General features: G+C 41.8%; 1 protein-coding gene across 2 annotated transcripts; it reads right to left on the bottom strand.

Annotated features, from left to right (window-relative positions):
* Nucleotides 1-837: 837 nt before the first annotated feature.
* tagln (transgelin) lies at nt 838-4,727 on the bottom strand. Of its 2 annotated transcripts, XM_061681402.1 has the most exons (6): nt 4,518-4,727; nt 3,396-3,438; nt 2,517-2,705; nt 2,193-2,364; nt 1,642-1,744; nt 838-1,529 (listed from the first exon to the last, which is right to left on the bottom strand). In XM_061681402.1, the coding sequence occupies exons 2-6, from the start codon at nt 3,405-3,407 to the stop codon at nt 1,391-1,393; spliced, it is 615 nt and encodes a 204-aa protein (XP_061537386.1). In that variant the 5' UTR covers nt 3,408-3,438; nt 4,518-4,727; the 3' UTR covers nt 838-1,390. The 2 variants fall into 2 exon arrangements, with proteins under 2 accessions (XP_061537386.1, XP_061537388.1); XM_061681404.1 differs by lacking the exon at nt 3,396-3,438 and having other exon boundaries at nt 4,518-4,725.
* Between the last annotated feature and the right edge of the window lie 10,711 nt (nt 4,728-15,438).

Here is a 15,438-nt window from a genome sequence, read left to right as displayed (position 1 = left end):
ACATGTTGGTTTTTGGGGAGTTAAAAATTTAAATGGTGGCAGCTGTGTGTCGACTCCCATATATAGTTTTTTTTAATTTAATTTGATGTTCATGCTCTTGATTTAAAAAAATATATATATCTGAAGTTACAATTTACTCATTACTTGAGTTTCTTTCCCATTGAGTATACTATCTTACTCTTAGGTAAATATTTGGATGACGTTTTACTTGTCATATTCTAAACTAACAGTACTCTTAATTGAGTACAATATTTGGCTGCTCTACCCACCTCTAGATAATACACAATGCACTTCGCTGCAAATAAATGCACCTAATGGGCTTCCAAAAATTATTAATTGGAAAGATTGCACAAATCATTTCTAAAACATTGGTATAACCTGATTACACAAGATTCAAATTTAGAAAAACTCACAGCTTCCATAAAAGACCAACAAATATAATAGCATGCATCCAAATTGATCCATTATTCATTTTTTTTTTTTTCTTTTACTTTTTTTCTTCATCTTCTTTCCACAAAGACTTCAGTACCCTCCAATGTTCCTACTCCCCTAGCACAACATGATCCACCACCTCGTCCTTTGTTTTGTACAATATATTCTTTGACCTGTTTTGTGCCTCCCCAAGGTTGGCTTGTTTTTTATTTATTTATTTATTTATTTACTTTTTTGTTATTGCCCCTTATCCCATACTTTTTTTTTTTTGTGCTTGTCAAATTTTCTTGTTTTGTGCATAAATGTTCATTAAAATAACCAACAACCTAAATAATTAGCCCTTTGTGGCAGATGCTACCAATCTACCCTTGGTGTTGCACAAATCACACAGCTTTTGCACACATGTACTTCCAAGTCATTATTAATATGAAAATGTACAAAACATATTAATGCTGATACAGCAGGCATAGATAGTGGGAGGTATGGATCCTTTTTTTCAAAGTGAATATCGAAATTTCCCCACGACGATAGTGTTGCCATACACAGTATCGTTGGTAACGTTTTTCTTCTTGAGACCAAATCCAAGATAATTCTATACAATGAAATTTGCAATAATGTTGCAGAACTCAACAGCTCAGTTTGTCACATAATCTGATTCCCCCCCTAGCAGTATGTCATTTGTACATTGACTGCTTTTTATAAACTGAATATAACTTAACTTTATAAACTGAGTTACAGAACAGCGCAAGGTGAGGCTCTGCGAAAGTCAGCAGTGTGGTTTGTGTCAAGAGTCGAGACTTGGGGTAGTTAATTAGAAAGTAGATATGCTATGAAGCAGCTAGGGGTTATTGAATTCTAAAGATTTTTTGAAGAACCTTTTTACCAAAGGCCAGTAAACACTGGCTCTCTGATGGTGCAATGGGCATCAGGTTGATGTAATTTCTATTGCTCGGGGATTTTAGAGAATTTGTCTTTGCCTTCCGTAGCTCATGCCTTCCTGACTGGCTCCCTTGTTCGACCCCATCTGGAGACCAATCACATTTTTGCCCGCCTTCATCTGATCATCTGAAAATTCTCGCTTGTTCTCCTGTGCTTTCCTGCAAGGCACATATAAATATAAAAATGAACGTTACTACTAAAAACATAAAAATTAACGTTACTACTCCTTGAGTATGTAAAAAGGATGAATAATATTACAAAGAGACTCACTTGAAGAACCAGTTTGGGTCACCCTGGTATGTGCCCTCATCCTTGGTAACGGCCAAGCTGCCAAGAGCTGACAGGGTCCTCTGCACTGCTGCCAGGTCCTTACCTGCCCACAAACACCACCACGATTTCCTCTGTTACATATGGCTCTAAGTGTACAGTCGAGTCTTACAATTCAAAATTTGACGAAAATCCTCAAGAAAACAAAAGCCACTGCACACAAAGCCTAAGTGCTTACTTATACTAACAGTGGTTACTTATACTATACCATAATATACTATACGATATTGTACTGTACTGTGCTAAATAAATGTTACTATATTGTATCACGACAGCTAAGAATTGTTTAAAAGCAATTGATGGTGGTAGTTTGACCTTGGAGTGGATTCACTCAATGACCATAATTTCCTATGGGAAAAATATAGGATCACATATTGCGTTGGAGTGTAGCCTTTCCATTCCATTTTCATACTTTAACAAATAAAATGTTAAAAGGTTGTGAGCCCTATAGCAATGTTTACAGTAACAGAGAAGTGAAAGCAAACACATCTAACCTTCCCAGAGGTCCACAGTCTGGAACATGTCAGTCTTGGTGACACCATACTTCTCAGCTGCATTGAGGAACTGAGAGATCTGCTCCATCTGTTTGAAGGCCATGGTTGAGCTCTGGATCTTCTTCACAGGTTTGTCTCCAGGAAAAAGACTGTTGATCAATTCACCTAGGACCTGAACCGAAGGGAGGTTATGACAAGTAACAGAGTGAAAATATGGAGGTAAAAAGACAGAAAGATCATTATGGTCAATATTCCTCACAAGTGGGTTACTTATGGAACATGCAGGTACACCTAAAAATCCAGTAATATATGAAGGGCACTCACACAGCCGTCTTTCAGCCAGGCCTGGAATCCAGCTTTGCCTGACTCTGGCCTCCCGACGCCAGATCCACACTGACGGCTGATCCACTCCACCAGAATCTGTTCCAGCTCCTGGTCATACTTGCTCTCGATCTTATCCTGAACCTGCCGGCTCATGCCGTAGGATGGACCTTTGTTTGCCATGCCAACTCCCTGGTGACATGGAATAGGTAAATCGGGAATTAGAAATGGGACAAAATGTGGAAATGACATACGCGTGATGTATTACTGCAATGTTCTGTATTTTCGAGTGGAACCTTGCCTGGAGCAGTGTGCTCAACATTCACAAGCAGAATTCACTTTTATTAGATTATTGCCCAGACCTCAAAGTACTTTGTGAAGTTCTGATTTATTGTGCATTCAATTTGGGTTTCAGGCATTACAAGCAAATGCTAACATCTTCTTTTTCAACCTGTAATTTGAAAGCTCAAACATGCAAAGGTGACGGTACTCATACAACAATACCAACAAATATAACTACCATATACGTCCATACAAACATCTTTGACATGCATGTCACAAGCGTGTAATGAAGCAAAGATGCTCAGCTGCTCAAGTGGATCTCCTGTTTCTCAGTAGAGTGACATTAACAGCATAGAGTCCATACTGCACACCATTTTGTCTTACTTGACGACTAAGGCAGCGTGGTGTACAAAGGGAGCTCTAAATCAGCCATCTTTGCAAGTTTCTTTTTTGTCATAGAGACCCATCATCACTCGTTGCTCTCTGCCAACATACACACACACGCAGAGTATGCTTGCTTGCCAGTGTTTTTCATTGCTACTGTATTGCTTTTTGCGCAAAACCCATATCAAGGTGCCGTCAGTGTCTGCACCATCCAACCTTTGCTGCCATCTTGACGTCAGGTCACTTCACCTTCCTGCTCCTGGGAAGGTTGAAAATTCAAATTTATTTGGGAGTAGAATAAGTCAATTAGCGTCTCTTTTTGTGGTTTTGTGTGTGTGTTTGCGCGTGCTGGGAGGGATATTGTTATGCTTGTGCTCGAGGCCTTAAGTCAAGATGACCTGCGCAAACAATCTTTGGTGCGGTCTGGCTGCATCCCCAAATACTAGACATATCCCAGAAAGCACATCAGTTTTACAGGGGCGTGTGGTACAACTTTAGTGAGTATGTTAAATGGCCTGCTTATAATTCCCAATGTGGTGCATCCCACAACTAGGACGTTTGCCACTTTCTATTCTTTCCTCTTCCCTCCCGCGCATACAGCTGTGTTTTCCTGCTGTGGTTAGCTGCTGCCATGGTCGAGTCTGCCAACAGCCAGGACAGGAAACCATTATTTCCAGCTGTGGCAACAGTGGCACTCTGTGGGGAGTCTGGGGGCATTGCGTCATGCAGCCCAGTGTGTTTAACAGAGGATGTAATAATCCACTAAAATGTTGACAGTTGAGCTCGTGAGCGTTGGCTTTTTTGTCCTTCACTGCTTTGTTCCAACTGCAGACAAAACTTGTGTTGGTGGAGAGCATTTTCTTGATTTCATTGTTAAGAGTATTCTAGTTGTTTTAAAATACAGTGCTGTCTGTCTAAACTGCGTACTGTACTGTAGTTGACAGTCTAATTCCAGGACTATTTTATATGAAAACTAGTTTGTAGTCACCGGCAGTTTAAAGTTAAAGAAGAAGAGGAAATTACCAAATTGCATTTTTGAATAAGTGCATGTCTGCTTGCCCCGCATGTAAACTACTAGTCTGCGTCTTCATTAAGGTCATTAAGGTCATGTAAACACCAAGAAGGTACATACGCTGCTTGTAACAGAGGATAATTGCATTCAACAGCAAACACACTGGGCAAAATACAACAGTCAGATCAGTTAAGAAAATAGTCACATTGCACAGCTGTATCTCTGTGTATTTGATAAAGAGGTCAAAAGGTCATTAATTGCATCTCAATGAAATGTGTGAGCTCTAAAATTTGACAACAGAGGAATAAAATTCAATGTATACTCACTGTGAGGGAATAGATCTGTTCTCTGCTGGTTGAAGCTGAAGCGGACTGTGGAGATTTTCTTTGTGGGGACTTCCCTCCTTAAAAATGCTGGCTAAAAAGGGGCAGACGATTTAATGACAGTAACATCTGAGAGTGTGGGTGTGGTGGACGGACGGCGTATCGAGGGGAAATAGGAGGCCCCGATGGGAAGGGGGAAAAAAAGGAAAGTTCATCCTAAAAAGGGCATGGCCTTTAGCAGCTCCCTGCCACTGCTTCCCACTGCATCAGCGCAGTTAAAAAGCCCAGCCTTATTTGGGAAGAGCTCCTCTATGCAAAGCACAGGCAGCAGCCCCGCAGTGCCAGGTTGCTCTACGGGAATTCTCCAAATACTTTCACCACATCCCTCATCATTTGGAATGGTCGCATGAGGGAGCTGGAAAAACAACGAAGTAATAATATGTGCACACTATGTCTTGTTAATCTAAATGGAGAACAAAACGGACTTTTTTTTTTTTAATACAGAAAGTGCTGGAAGGGAAATATTTCCAAGAGTTGAAAGTGTGTGTGTTTGTGGGCGTCTGTTCAAAGGCCAAAATGTCTTTTCCACTTACATTCCATTGCAGAGATGTCTTTGCACCGCTCTCTGACACCCCCCCCCGCCCCCACCACCTGCCAAAAAAAAGGGAAAAAAATGAGTAATGAGGGGGTTGAGCCAATAAGGTTGCAGTTGGAGTACACTCTGGACTGACCAGCTTCACAGGGCCATAGAGACAGAAAACCATTCACATTTACATCAACAGGAAATTCAGTGTCTTCGGTGAATCTAACACGCATGCTTTGGGAATGTGGGGGTAAACCTGAAGTACTCATTTTAACCTAAGCAATGTTAAAAGTGTCTTGTTTTTTCTAATCAGAGCCTTCACCTACAAATGCTTGTATGGAATTGCAGTTCATCCAAGCCCGAATAATCTTTTTGTGCGATGTGTGATTGGTTCTCTGTGTTTGAAATGCATTCACAGCGCTTCACTTTTTTCACATTTTGAATAATCACGTGCATTTATCTCTTTATTTTTCATAAATTTGCAAACGTTTCCATTTTGGAATGAGGTTGTAACATAATAAGATGTGGAAAAAGTGAAGCACTGTGACAACTTTCCAGATCCACTGTAACAAATATAATGGAAAAACCAAAAGACCCCTGCTGCTTTTTTATTATAAAACCATCCATACAAATGCAGAGACAGTTGTGTAATATGAGGGGGGGATTCTTTGTGCTCCCACACAGAACATATCAGGTAAACGACAAGAGCTGTAAGTGCCTTGCGCTTGAGCCAGCATGCCTATTCCGTAAACAAGCACAGTGCAGCTCAGCTCCTAGCAAGCAGATGTCACATATGAAAAACAGCCTCCTAGAATCTTCAGGTGGAGCAAAGCAGTAACTAGTTCCATTATTAGGGTTTTTATAGCATAATAATCACACTGTTAAAAATGTTATTGTTGCACTTGCCTGCCTTCCAAAAAAGAAAACACAATATTAATGTTGCACTCTCCTAAAGAGAAGATTTAAACTGTCGATGTTTCATTTTAAATGCCATGTAATCGGTTCGTGCTTCCGCAAATGTTGAGCTGTTCTGAATGTGAACTGAACCATGATCTTAAAACCAAGGTAGTGTACGTACCAAAATGGGATTTTCGGCATATGGTTACACCCTTAGCTAATATACATTGCACTTGGTACCCGTTCTATCAGTGGGGATTTACCTCATTTATAAACAGTTTTGCACTGACCAACCATTTAGAGGATGGGAAAAGGCCAATTTGAAATCTGATTGTTTAATGAAACTGCGCCATTGTTAATGAAGTTGAAGTTACATGGGGCAACACTACTGATTCTGAATGCCCTGGGCAGATTACATTGGCATGGCTGCACATTGAGGCTGAAATCTGATTGGACATATAATCCCAAATCTACATACGACATATACTGAAAGCAGTACAGCCAAGAGAAATGAGAATGAACTGTTGGGATGCCATTTTAGAGTATATTATAAATGAAGGTCGGCGCTTATGATAGTGTTTCAGTCGACAGAGAAGGCCTTCCTGGTCCTGTCGTCCACCACTGGGCTGCACCGTTATAACCTTTACCCACCAGGACAACCGTAACTATGATGAACAGCAATAATAGTCAAATGTTTAGATCCAAACATATCTAAATGATAACAGGTAAACAAAATACCATCCATCCACACTGCTGCTGCTTATACAGTTCTTATTCGTTCAGGTCTATCACGCAAACCTACCACAGATGACAGAACACAGGTCAGGCTAAGGACAAGTGTTTTATATGGGGAAAAAAATGGTGGATCATGGGCTAAAGGGACATGCGCATAGACTACGTATGTGGTACTGTAATTGTAACTCTGTTTTACTGCCTAATGTAAATCAGTGTTGCAAACTGCACAGACAAAAACTTTAACCGTCCTTTGATTATTATCTACATCAAAAACATTTCATGGGTCAAGGTGACCTGCTTCATTTATTTTTATTTTTATTATTTTTTTAATAGCTTTTAAAGGCTATTTTGGCCTAGTTCAGGCGATCTGAAGCCGATCCAGTCTGATTTGATACCCTACAGCCACAGGGTACATTGAGACCGACAGCTTTCAAATAACTATGCGGTCAGTGTACAGTACACACACAGTTTAGTAAATTAGTCATTGTTACATTCTATTAAAAATAAAAGTGTCAGAAACAAAAACTGCTGACTGAATCTGGTGGGGAACTGAGCCCCCTTGCCCTGGATTACAAATGAATATTCCTAGTTTGTAACCCCATTTGCCCTGTGTCAGCCAATCAGCTCCTTACCTAGGTAAGGAGCTGATTGGCTGACAGTAATGCTGCAATACAGTAATGCTGAAAACTTGCTTTGGGATGGTTGGTTTTCTGCTTCAAAATACTGTGGTGTGTATGTACCCTCTTAAAAGGATTGTACTTCACATTTAAACTCAGAAGACTTTATCGATCCCTATGGCACAATTAATTGCCTATAGATGCCACAAGATGGCGGCAAAGTACCACACCTATTAAACTATTATACTAACGTTGTGTTCATCCATCCATCCATTTTCTGAGCCGCTTCTCCTCACTCGGGTCGCGGGCGTGCCGGAGCCTATCCCAGCTGTCATCGGGCAGGAGGCGGGGTACACCCTGAACTGGTTGCCAGCCAATTCGCAGGGCACATACAAACAAACAAACAACCATGCGCACTCACATTCACACCTACGGGCAATTTAGAGTCTCCAATTAATGCATGTTTTTGGGATGTGGGAGGAAACCGGAGTGCCCGGAGAAAACCCACGCAGTCACGGGGAGAACATGCAAACTCCACACAGGCGGGGCCGGGGATTGAACCCGGGTCCTCAGAAACCAGTCGTCCACCGTGCCGCCCGTTGTGTTCATTTATTACACAAATTTGTGTTTTGCGGGCATTCCAAGCAAAGAACGTAAGTGCCTACATATATAAGTACACAAATGTATCTATCACCCTCAAAGAGGCAACTCCGATTTTTATTCAGATTGAGCACAAAAATAATCTCATACAGAGGCATACGGAATGTAACCAGTAAAGGTATTTAACTCGAGATGTTTACATAGTTTCCTCCCAGATTCCAGCTCCATGTAGACCTGATCGCCTCTCTGCATCTCTACCGTGAGAGTCTAAGAAAGCACATAACACGCAAAGGTTGCATAATTAACACGTTTCTTTCATCATGCTAGATCAATATCACTAATTACCTGGGTACCACTGTCTTGTCCGTCCTCTCGATTGTCCTCCCAAATGCTTGTCGTCACCTCCCCATTCGTCATCATCTGGACCTATGAGAAAACACCAACCAAAAAAGTCAACCAATAAAATTCATTCAGTAATAAGATATTTATGTTTACTTTGTCGTTAGTTCAGTTCCACAAACGAGTAGACCGTGTAGGAGAAGACATAAACTCCATCATGTGGTGCAGTGAAGAAACCTGCAGGAGAAGCTCAAGAGTTAGAGAAAGGGGAGCAACAAAACTGGAAATACCAAAAAATGAAGAAAGAAAGAAATGATAAGAAAGATGTTTTTCCTACCTAAGGAAGGGTTGTATCCATTGCCATCATTTAGAGTGACCATAGTGTAAGGCCCAAAGCAGCTAATAACAGAACTAATGAATAGTGTTGGGTCCATATTCGCTTTGAAGGCAACCTTTATGGCAGCTGAGGGGAAACAGAGAGGAATTCGTAACCTTCTGTCCCATAATCAGATCAATAAAACCGCAGTTTTGGTACATTTGATCCAATCAATTTAATGGTTAAATCGCCCACTTTGTTCTTCAACATTCTGATGTCACCCCACAAAGATGTCATCCTCTTAAAAGTGTCATCCTCTATTTGGAACATGTCGTTGGCTGCGCAACAGCAGCCGCGCTGACGATTAAAAGCGCAGTCGCATTCCAACTTGTCACAAGTCAAGGGTTCTTGCAGATTTACTTAGACAGGACGGAGAGGAGGACAGAAGGTCAGATGCTTATTTGAAAGCACTCGTTTGGTAAATTCCTCTGAGAAAATGTTCCAGTCCCAGGCCCAAACCTTTGGGACAACCTTGCAATCTCATATGAACTCATACACAAGCTGTAAAAACTAAAAGGTTCCATAGGAATAATAATGTTCATTGTGTATTTGTAATATTTAAAAACACGTTTACAGTTTAGACCTGTACTGCATTGGCTGGCGACCAGTTCAGGGTGTACCCCGCCTGGGATAGGCTCCAGCACGCCCGCGACCCTAGTGAGGACAAGCGGTGAAGAAAATGGATGGCTGGATGGATGGACGGATGCATCGTACTGAATTTGTCAAGTTTTGTTCTCAGGTGTACAGTTCTGCACCACTACAAAGTACAACCACAACAATAAACAGATGGTCAAACAAATACATCTACTTACTAATAATTAAAAGGAAGCAAATTCATGTCATCGTTTTGGATGCAGTAATACCTACAGTGTATGGGTCATTCCTGGATATTGTTGCCTCTACCATCCCCATAAAAAGACTATTAATATTTGATTTAAAGTAAATGTTTTGTTTGTAAACATTTCATCATAATTTGTGGTCTTCCTTCTCATATTCACACCAGGGCCGTTGCTATAGTCCTATTTTAGGGGGGGCTGAAGAACAAAACTTCGATATCCCCCCAATTAATTATTCATTAATAATACTCATTGTAATACTAATTAGGGCTGTCAATAAATTATTTTGAATAAGATTACTCACACTTTGAAATTGTGATAAATCATGATTAATCAAGGAATTACTTGCGTGCAGAATTTAAAATAACTTTAAAATAGACCCCGGTATTTTGACACAAAATAGATTTCTTTTAAAAATGTCATCTACGAACATGTTTTCAATGTTTTACTTGAATGTTGATTCATTCATTCATCTTCTGTACCGCTTCTCCTCACAAGGGTCGCGGGCGTGCTGGAGCCCATCCCAGCAACATTCGGGCGAGAGGCGGGGTACGCCCTGAACCGGTCGCCAGCCAATTGCAGGGCACATAGAAACAAACAACCATTGGCACTTACATTCACACCTACAGGCAATTTAGAGTCGCCAATTAACCTACCATGCATGGTTTTATGATATGGGAGGAAACCAGAGTACCTGGAGAAAACCTATGCAGGCACCGGGAGAACATGCAAACTCCACACAGACGCGGCCGGATTTGAACCCGGGTCCTCAGAACTGTGAGAGAGATGTGTTAACCAGTCGGTACAGAAAATGGACGGATGGATGGATAATTCATTGATATGGGTTCACAGTCATAAGGTCCCTCCGAGGGAAGTCCCAACTACAACGTGGCCCCTGACAAAAATTTGTTTGACACACTTGGCCTAGTGAGAACAAAGTGGCCATTTTGAACAATTCTGCAATGATATTGCAAACAAAGTGCCGATGAACAGCAATAGGTAATGTACTAAACACATCCATAAACATTTGTCATCGATTAGATGAGCAGTTACCCCAAGATAATTGCGGTTCCACACGTAAGTGCAATAGTCCTCGCTATCCATCCATCCATTTTCTGAGCCGCTTCTCCTCACTCGGGTCGCTGGAGCCTATCCCAGCTGTCATCGGGCAGGAGGCGGGGTACACCCTGAACTGGTGCACAGCCAATAGCAGGGCACATAGGAACAAACAACCATTCGCACTCACAGTCATGCCTACGGGCAATTTAGAGTCTCCAATTAATGCATGTTTTTGGGATGTGGGAGGAAACCGGCGTGCCCGGCGAAAACCCACGCAGGCACGGGGAGAACATGCAAACTCCACACAGGCGGGGCCGGGGATTGAACCCGGGTCCTCAGAAGTGTGAGGGTGACGCTCTAACCAGTCGGCCACCGTGCCATTTTAATCCCTATGAATACTTCGAAGACCTCCTTAATTCCACCAACACGTCTTCCCATGAAGAAGCAGAGTCTGGGGACTCTGAGGTGGGTTCTTCTATCTCTGCGGTTGAGGTCACCGAGGTGGTTAAAAAGCTCCTCGGTGGCAGGGCCACAGGGGTGGATGAGATCCGCCCTGAGTACCTAAAGGCTCTATATGTTGTGAGGCTGTCCTGGTTGTCTCTGCAACATCGCATGGACATCAGGGACAGTGGCTCTGGATTCGCAGCCCGGGAGTGTGATCCCCCTTTTTAACAAGAGGGACCAGACGGTGTGTTCCAACTATAGGGGATCACATTCCTTGGCCTCCCTGGTAAGGTTTATTCAGGGGTTCTGGAGGGGAGGGTCCATCGGGAAGTCGAATCTCAGATTCAGGAGGAGCAGAGTGGTTTTCGTCCTGGCCGTGGAACAGTGAACCAGCTCTACACCCTCAGATCCTCGAGGGTGGATGGGAGTTCGGTCAACCAGTCTACATGTAGTCTGGGCTTCCCTGCTTAAGCTGATGTCCCCGTGACCCACCTTGGATAAGTGGAGGAAAAAAGACGGATGGGCGTGGGGGGTACGTCGGGGTGGCTCCGCCTATGCCCTGCAATTGGCTGATATCCAGTCCAGGGTGTACCCCGGCTCTCATCTCAAGTCAGCTGGGATAGGCTCCAGCACACCCGCGACCCTAATGAGGATAAGCAGTATAGAAAGTAGATGGAAGAAATAAGGTAGTGATACCACCAGTGGTACGGGGGCTCCCTCTAGTGTTACATGAAATAATCATTGGATTAAATGTTGAATTCGTGCATAATGTTACAGTGACTTAAAAAAAAGTCAAGTACAGTTCAATTGTAGTACAATACAGTTGCATTTAATTTTTTAGGACTGTTTGTTTTCAGACTTTTTTTCAACATTTTTTTATTGAAGGCGATACATGGAGAGCTAAGTATTTTTTAAATGGTACTTGATGTGAAAAGTTTGAGAACTGCTGAACTAATGGGTTATGTGTATACTGTTGTTGTTGTTGTTTTTTTTTTTTTAAGAATAATGGCAGCAAAAAGTATAACACACACAAAAAAGCACCTAAGCAGTACAAAATGGATGCATGCAACGTATTCTAATTTCCCCCCCCCCCCCCCCCCCCCCCCCGGTTTGTCATTTGTGTGTATATTTTCTTCATTTGTATAACTAACATATTTTATTCAAAAGAAATGACCCTCGGTACTGTAACACACAATATTTTCTAATGCAAATAGACCACTGTACTTATGACTTTGCTGCACACTGAGGTGTGGCCACTGATTGGTGTAATTGCAATGTGTATTATAACTTGAACCTGTCCCCACCTGTCTTTTTGCCAAAGAAGCAATACAAATGCAATACATATTCTAGCGTGAATAAATACAATAAACTTACTGTTGGTGATCTTCTTTGTTCTGAAAGGTTATGTTCTGCAAGTGTTTGAAACTGACTCCTGGTCAAGGTTACGTTTTGTCATTTAGGTGATTCTCTCCTTTTGAGAAGGGCAACGAAACAAGCGCCACCTCTTCAATGTCACATGTGGTCACATAAAACTGATGCTCCACTTCTTCAATACACTTCCCTCATCAGCAGAGTTCAGTGCATGGTTTTACTTTACAAATGTCTGAAAGGGTGCTATTTAGTCACTCGGCCCCCTACCATTATTCGGAGGGGGTGTGGTTACCACCCTACCAGACAAATGATATATTGAACATTGTTTTTTGACCTACAGGAACAATGGTGTCCAAACAAGAGGGCAAATTTGCAAAAAGGAGCTGAGTAATAAGTCTTATCAATAGAGGCTCAGATGTCCCTCGAATACATAGTATCAGCTAATTCTCATGCTGAAATGAATACAATCATACAGCATCCTGTGAGGCTGATGTGTTAACCAGTTAAGTTGTTTCATTGTGTGGTTATCATGAAATGTGAAAGACACAAGCACCATCATTGACCATCTTTTGCTGCAATCAACCATGTGACTCATGTATAATATCTAACCTTGTTCGTTATGTTGGTCAAGTGACCGAACTAGACGGAGAGTAATTTTTGATTTGATTTGAAAAACACTCAAAACATGTTCCATCATTAACAGTTAAATTGTGAGCTATCTGTTACATCATTTAAAATATAAAGAAAGTTGAAAAATTATCCCATTAAAAAAAAAAAAAAAAAAAATGTATAATTTATTTATGTACAGGATGCACTGTGACATGTATTTGTATCACAACATCCTATGTAAATAAAGCTTCAAATTCAGATCCGGCCCACTGTCATTTTATGTGTTCTGTGAAGGTTTGCCACAATTTTTCAAAAGTAGCCATAAAAATGATAATAACCAAATGCAGGGGCAATTATGTCATGTGGTAGATGATTAATACGGGTCCCACACAGAACGTATCGGGACAAGAATGGTTGTAGTCCGTCAACCAGGGGTGACCAACATTGTACATGCAGGCACCGCGTAGCCCTCGAGCACCACATGAGTAGGCTGCAGGTCTGTTCCAAAAAATAAGATCACCAGTGATGTGACACTGTAATTTCCTAAGAATGTTGGAGAAGTGATCATTTGAAAATGTAAACACATTTAGAGATAAAGTGTTGCATATTGATATGTATGTTTCCTACCTTGTTAAATCATTGCTGATAATTGTATGAGAAATCAATAACTTGGTCAGTGTCTTCACATAGATGAATATTAATATTTAAAGAAAACATGAAGGTTATTTGAACAACTATGCTACTTCAGAAATATGTTTCAAACTGGTAGCCCTTCCCATGAATCAGTACCCTAAAATTTGCTCTCACTCTCATAAACCCAGTAAAAGTGACTAGTGTCATCACAAAGGAAGCACCCACTTGGTAGATTGACAGCCACCTTGTCCCCAGCCGACAGGTGGATGGCCACAGCAATTGAGGCACTATCTTCTTGGTCTTGTTTATTTTTCTCTTTTGGACCTGCCACCACTTGACCGTTGACTTGCAAGACTGGCACAGGCTGCCAGGCTGTTACCAGGGGAACCGGCATCGCTGTAGACAGCATCGCGAGGAGCAGTGAAGACTCCAGTGGCCGCATTGTAGCCCATTCCCAAGTTGACCAAAACTTGTTGGTAGGCGTTGAGCTCGTCGTCACGGAAGGGTCTGAAGCAGCTCAAAGAATCACTGTTAGTTAGAGCCACAGAGAAGGCACTGCGGCTCGCAGCAAGGAGACATTTTGGATAAATGAGTACTCCTAGTCATTGGGGAAAAGTGTTTTATTTCCTTTTGATCAGTCCATCTTTCTGACCTCTGATACTGTTGAGGGTGTTTTTTGGTTCTTACTAACTACACCTCCAGCTCGTTGGCGCTGGTGTTAAAGAACTCCTGCATCCTGTGTATCTGTTGCTGCCTCATGCAGCAGCCACACATCACCTTGTCTGTCACGCACTCACACACACACATGCAAAGCAGGTTGAAGACAGGTTAATCTTGACTGTAAGAAGAGTTTCACCATTTTCATAGAATCTTACCTTCCTCTTGGCTGGCACTGTCCTCTTCGGATGTTCCTGGACCGAACCAGGCAAAACGACTGTCAGAACTAACTCGCCCCAGAATACATAGGAATATAGTAGCTGGAAGACAGCAAGTGTGTAATATTACTCTCCAAGTAAGTTATCACATCATTGCCTCAATTTTTTAGTCACCAATTTCAAGCAAACCCTGTTTCTGCTCTTTTGATGGAACAAACTGTGAATACTTATCTCCTTTAAAAGAAATCAAGTCAGATCCATTTTAAGAGATGCTCATACTATATAATTCCATCTGGTCTCACCTTGCATGATGCCTGCTGTTTTGTACGGTCCTGTTATTCATAACACACTTACATAGAGTCTTTGTTTTGAAGTTATACAGCATGTCAGATTGTACAACCTCTTTTGGCCTCTGTGGAGTCTGCGCACCACCCTCGACACAGCAACTTGTCTTTTTAAGCAACAGTGACACATGCTAATTCAGCATTTCTCAAACTGGTTTGCAACATGGTTGGGTTTCAAGTAAATACATTTTATTGCAGAAGCATCTTGCATGCTTTCATATCAAGGGTGGGCCAAGATGCCAAGTGAGAAACTCAACAGTTGTCGAGAGCCACATCAAAATTCCAAGCTCAATTGTGTTCAATATTAATTTAAAGGAGACATTATGAATGATGAAGGATGTGAAAGCAGTGATGGGTACGTTTGGCACTCAGGAGAGGAAGATTAAGAAAGACAATGGAGAACAGAGAACCATGTAGTGGAAGCCGAGAAAGGAAGAGTGTTGTGCGGCTTTTCGAGAAGAGGTGAGACAGGCTCTCTGTGGACAGGAGGAGCTTCCAGAAGACTGGACCACGACAGCAAAGGTGATGAAAAAGACAGACAGGAGAGTACTTGGTGTATCTTCTGGTAAGAAAGGAGAGAAGGAAACTTGGTGGTGGAACGTCACA

This window comes from Phycodurus eques, chromosome 7 (genome assembly GCF_024500275.1).
Source record: "Phycodurus eques isolate BA_2022a chromosome 7, UOR_Pequ_1.1, whole genome shotgun sequence".
In the NCBI taxonomy this organism is placed as follows: domain Eukaryota; kingdom Metazoa; phylum Chordata; class Actinopteri; order Syngnathiformes; family Syngnathidae; genus Phycodurus; species Phycodurus eques.
This window is presented reverse-complemented; position numbering and strand designations above follow the sequence as displayed.

Bases quoted from the DNA above. Each gene is read 5' to 3' on its own strand.
- tagln (XM_061681402.1), bottom strand. The intron at 2,365-2,516 runs GTGAGTGCCCTT...CCTTCGGTTCAG, and splicing joins CCTGGCTGAAAGACGGCTGT to GTCCTAGGTGAATTGATCAA. The intron at 1,530-1,641 runs GTGAGTCTCTTT...TGTGCCTTGCAG, and splicing joins GACCCAAACTGGTTCTTCAA to GAAAGCACAGGAGAACAAGC.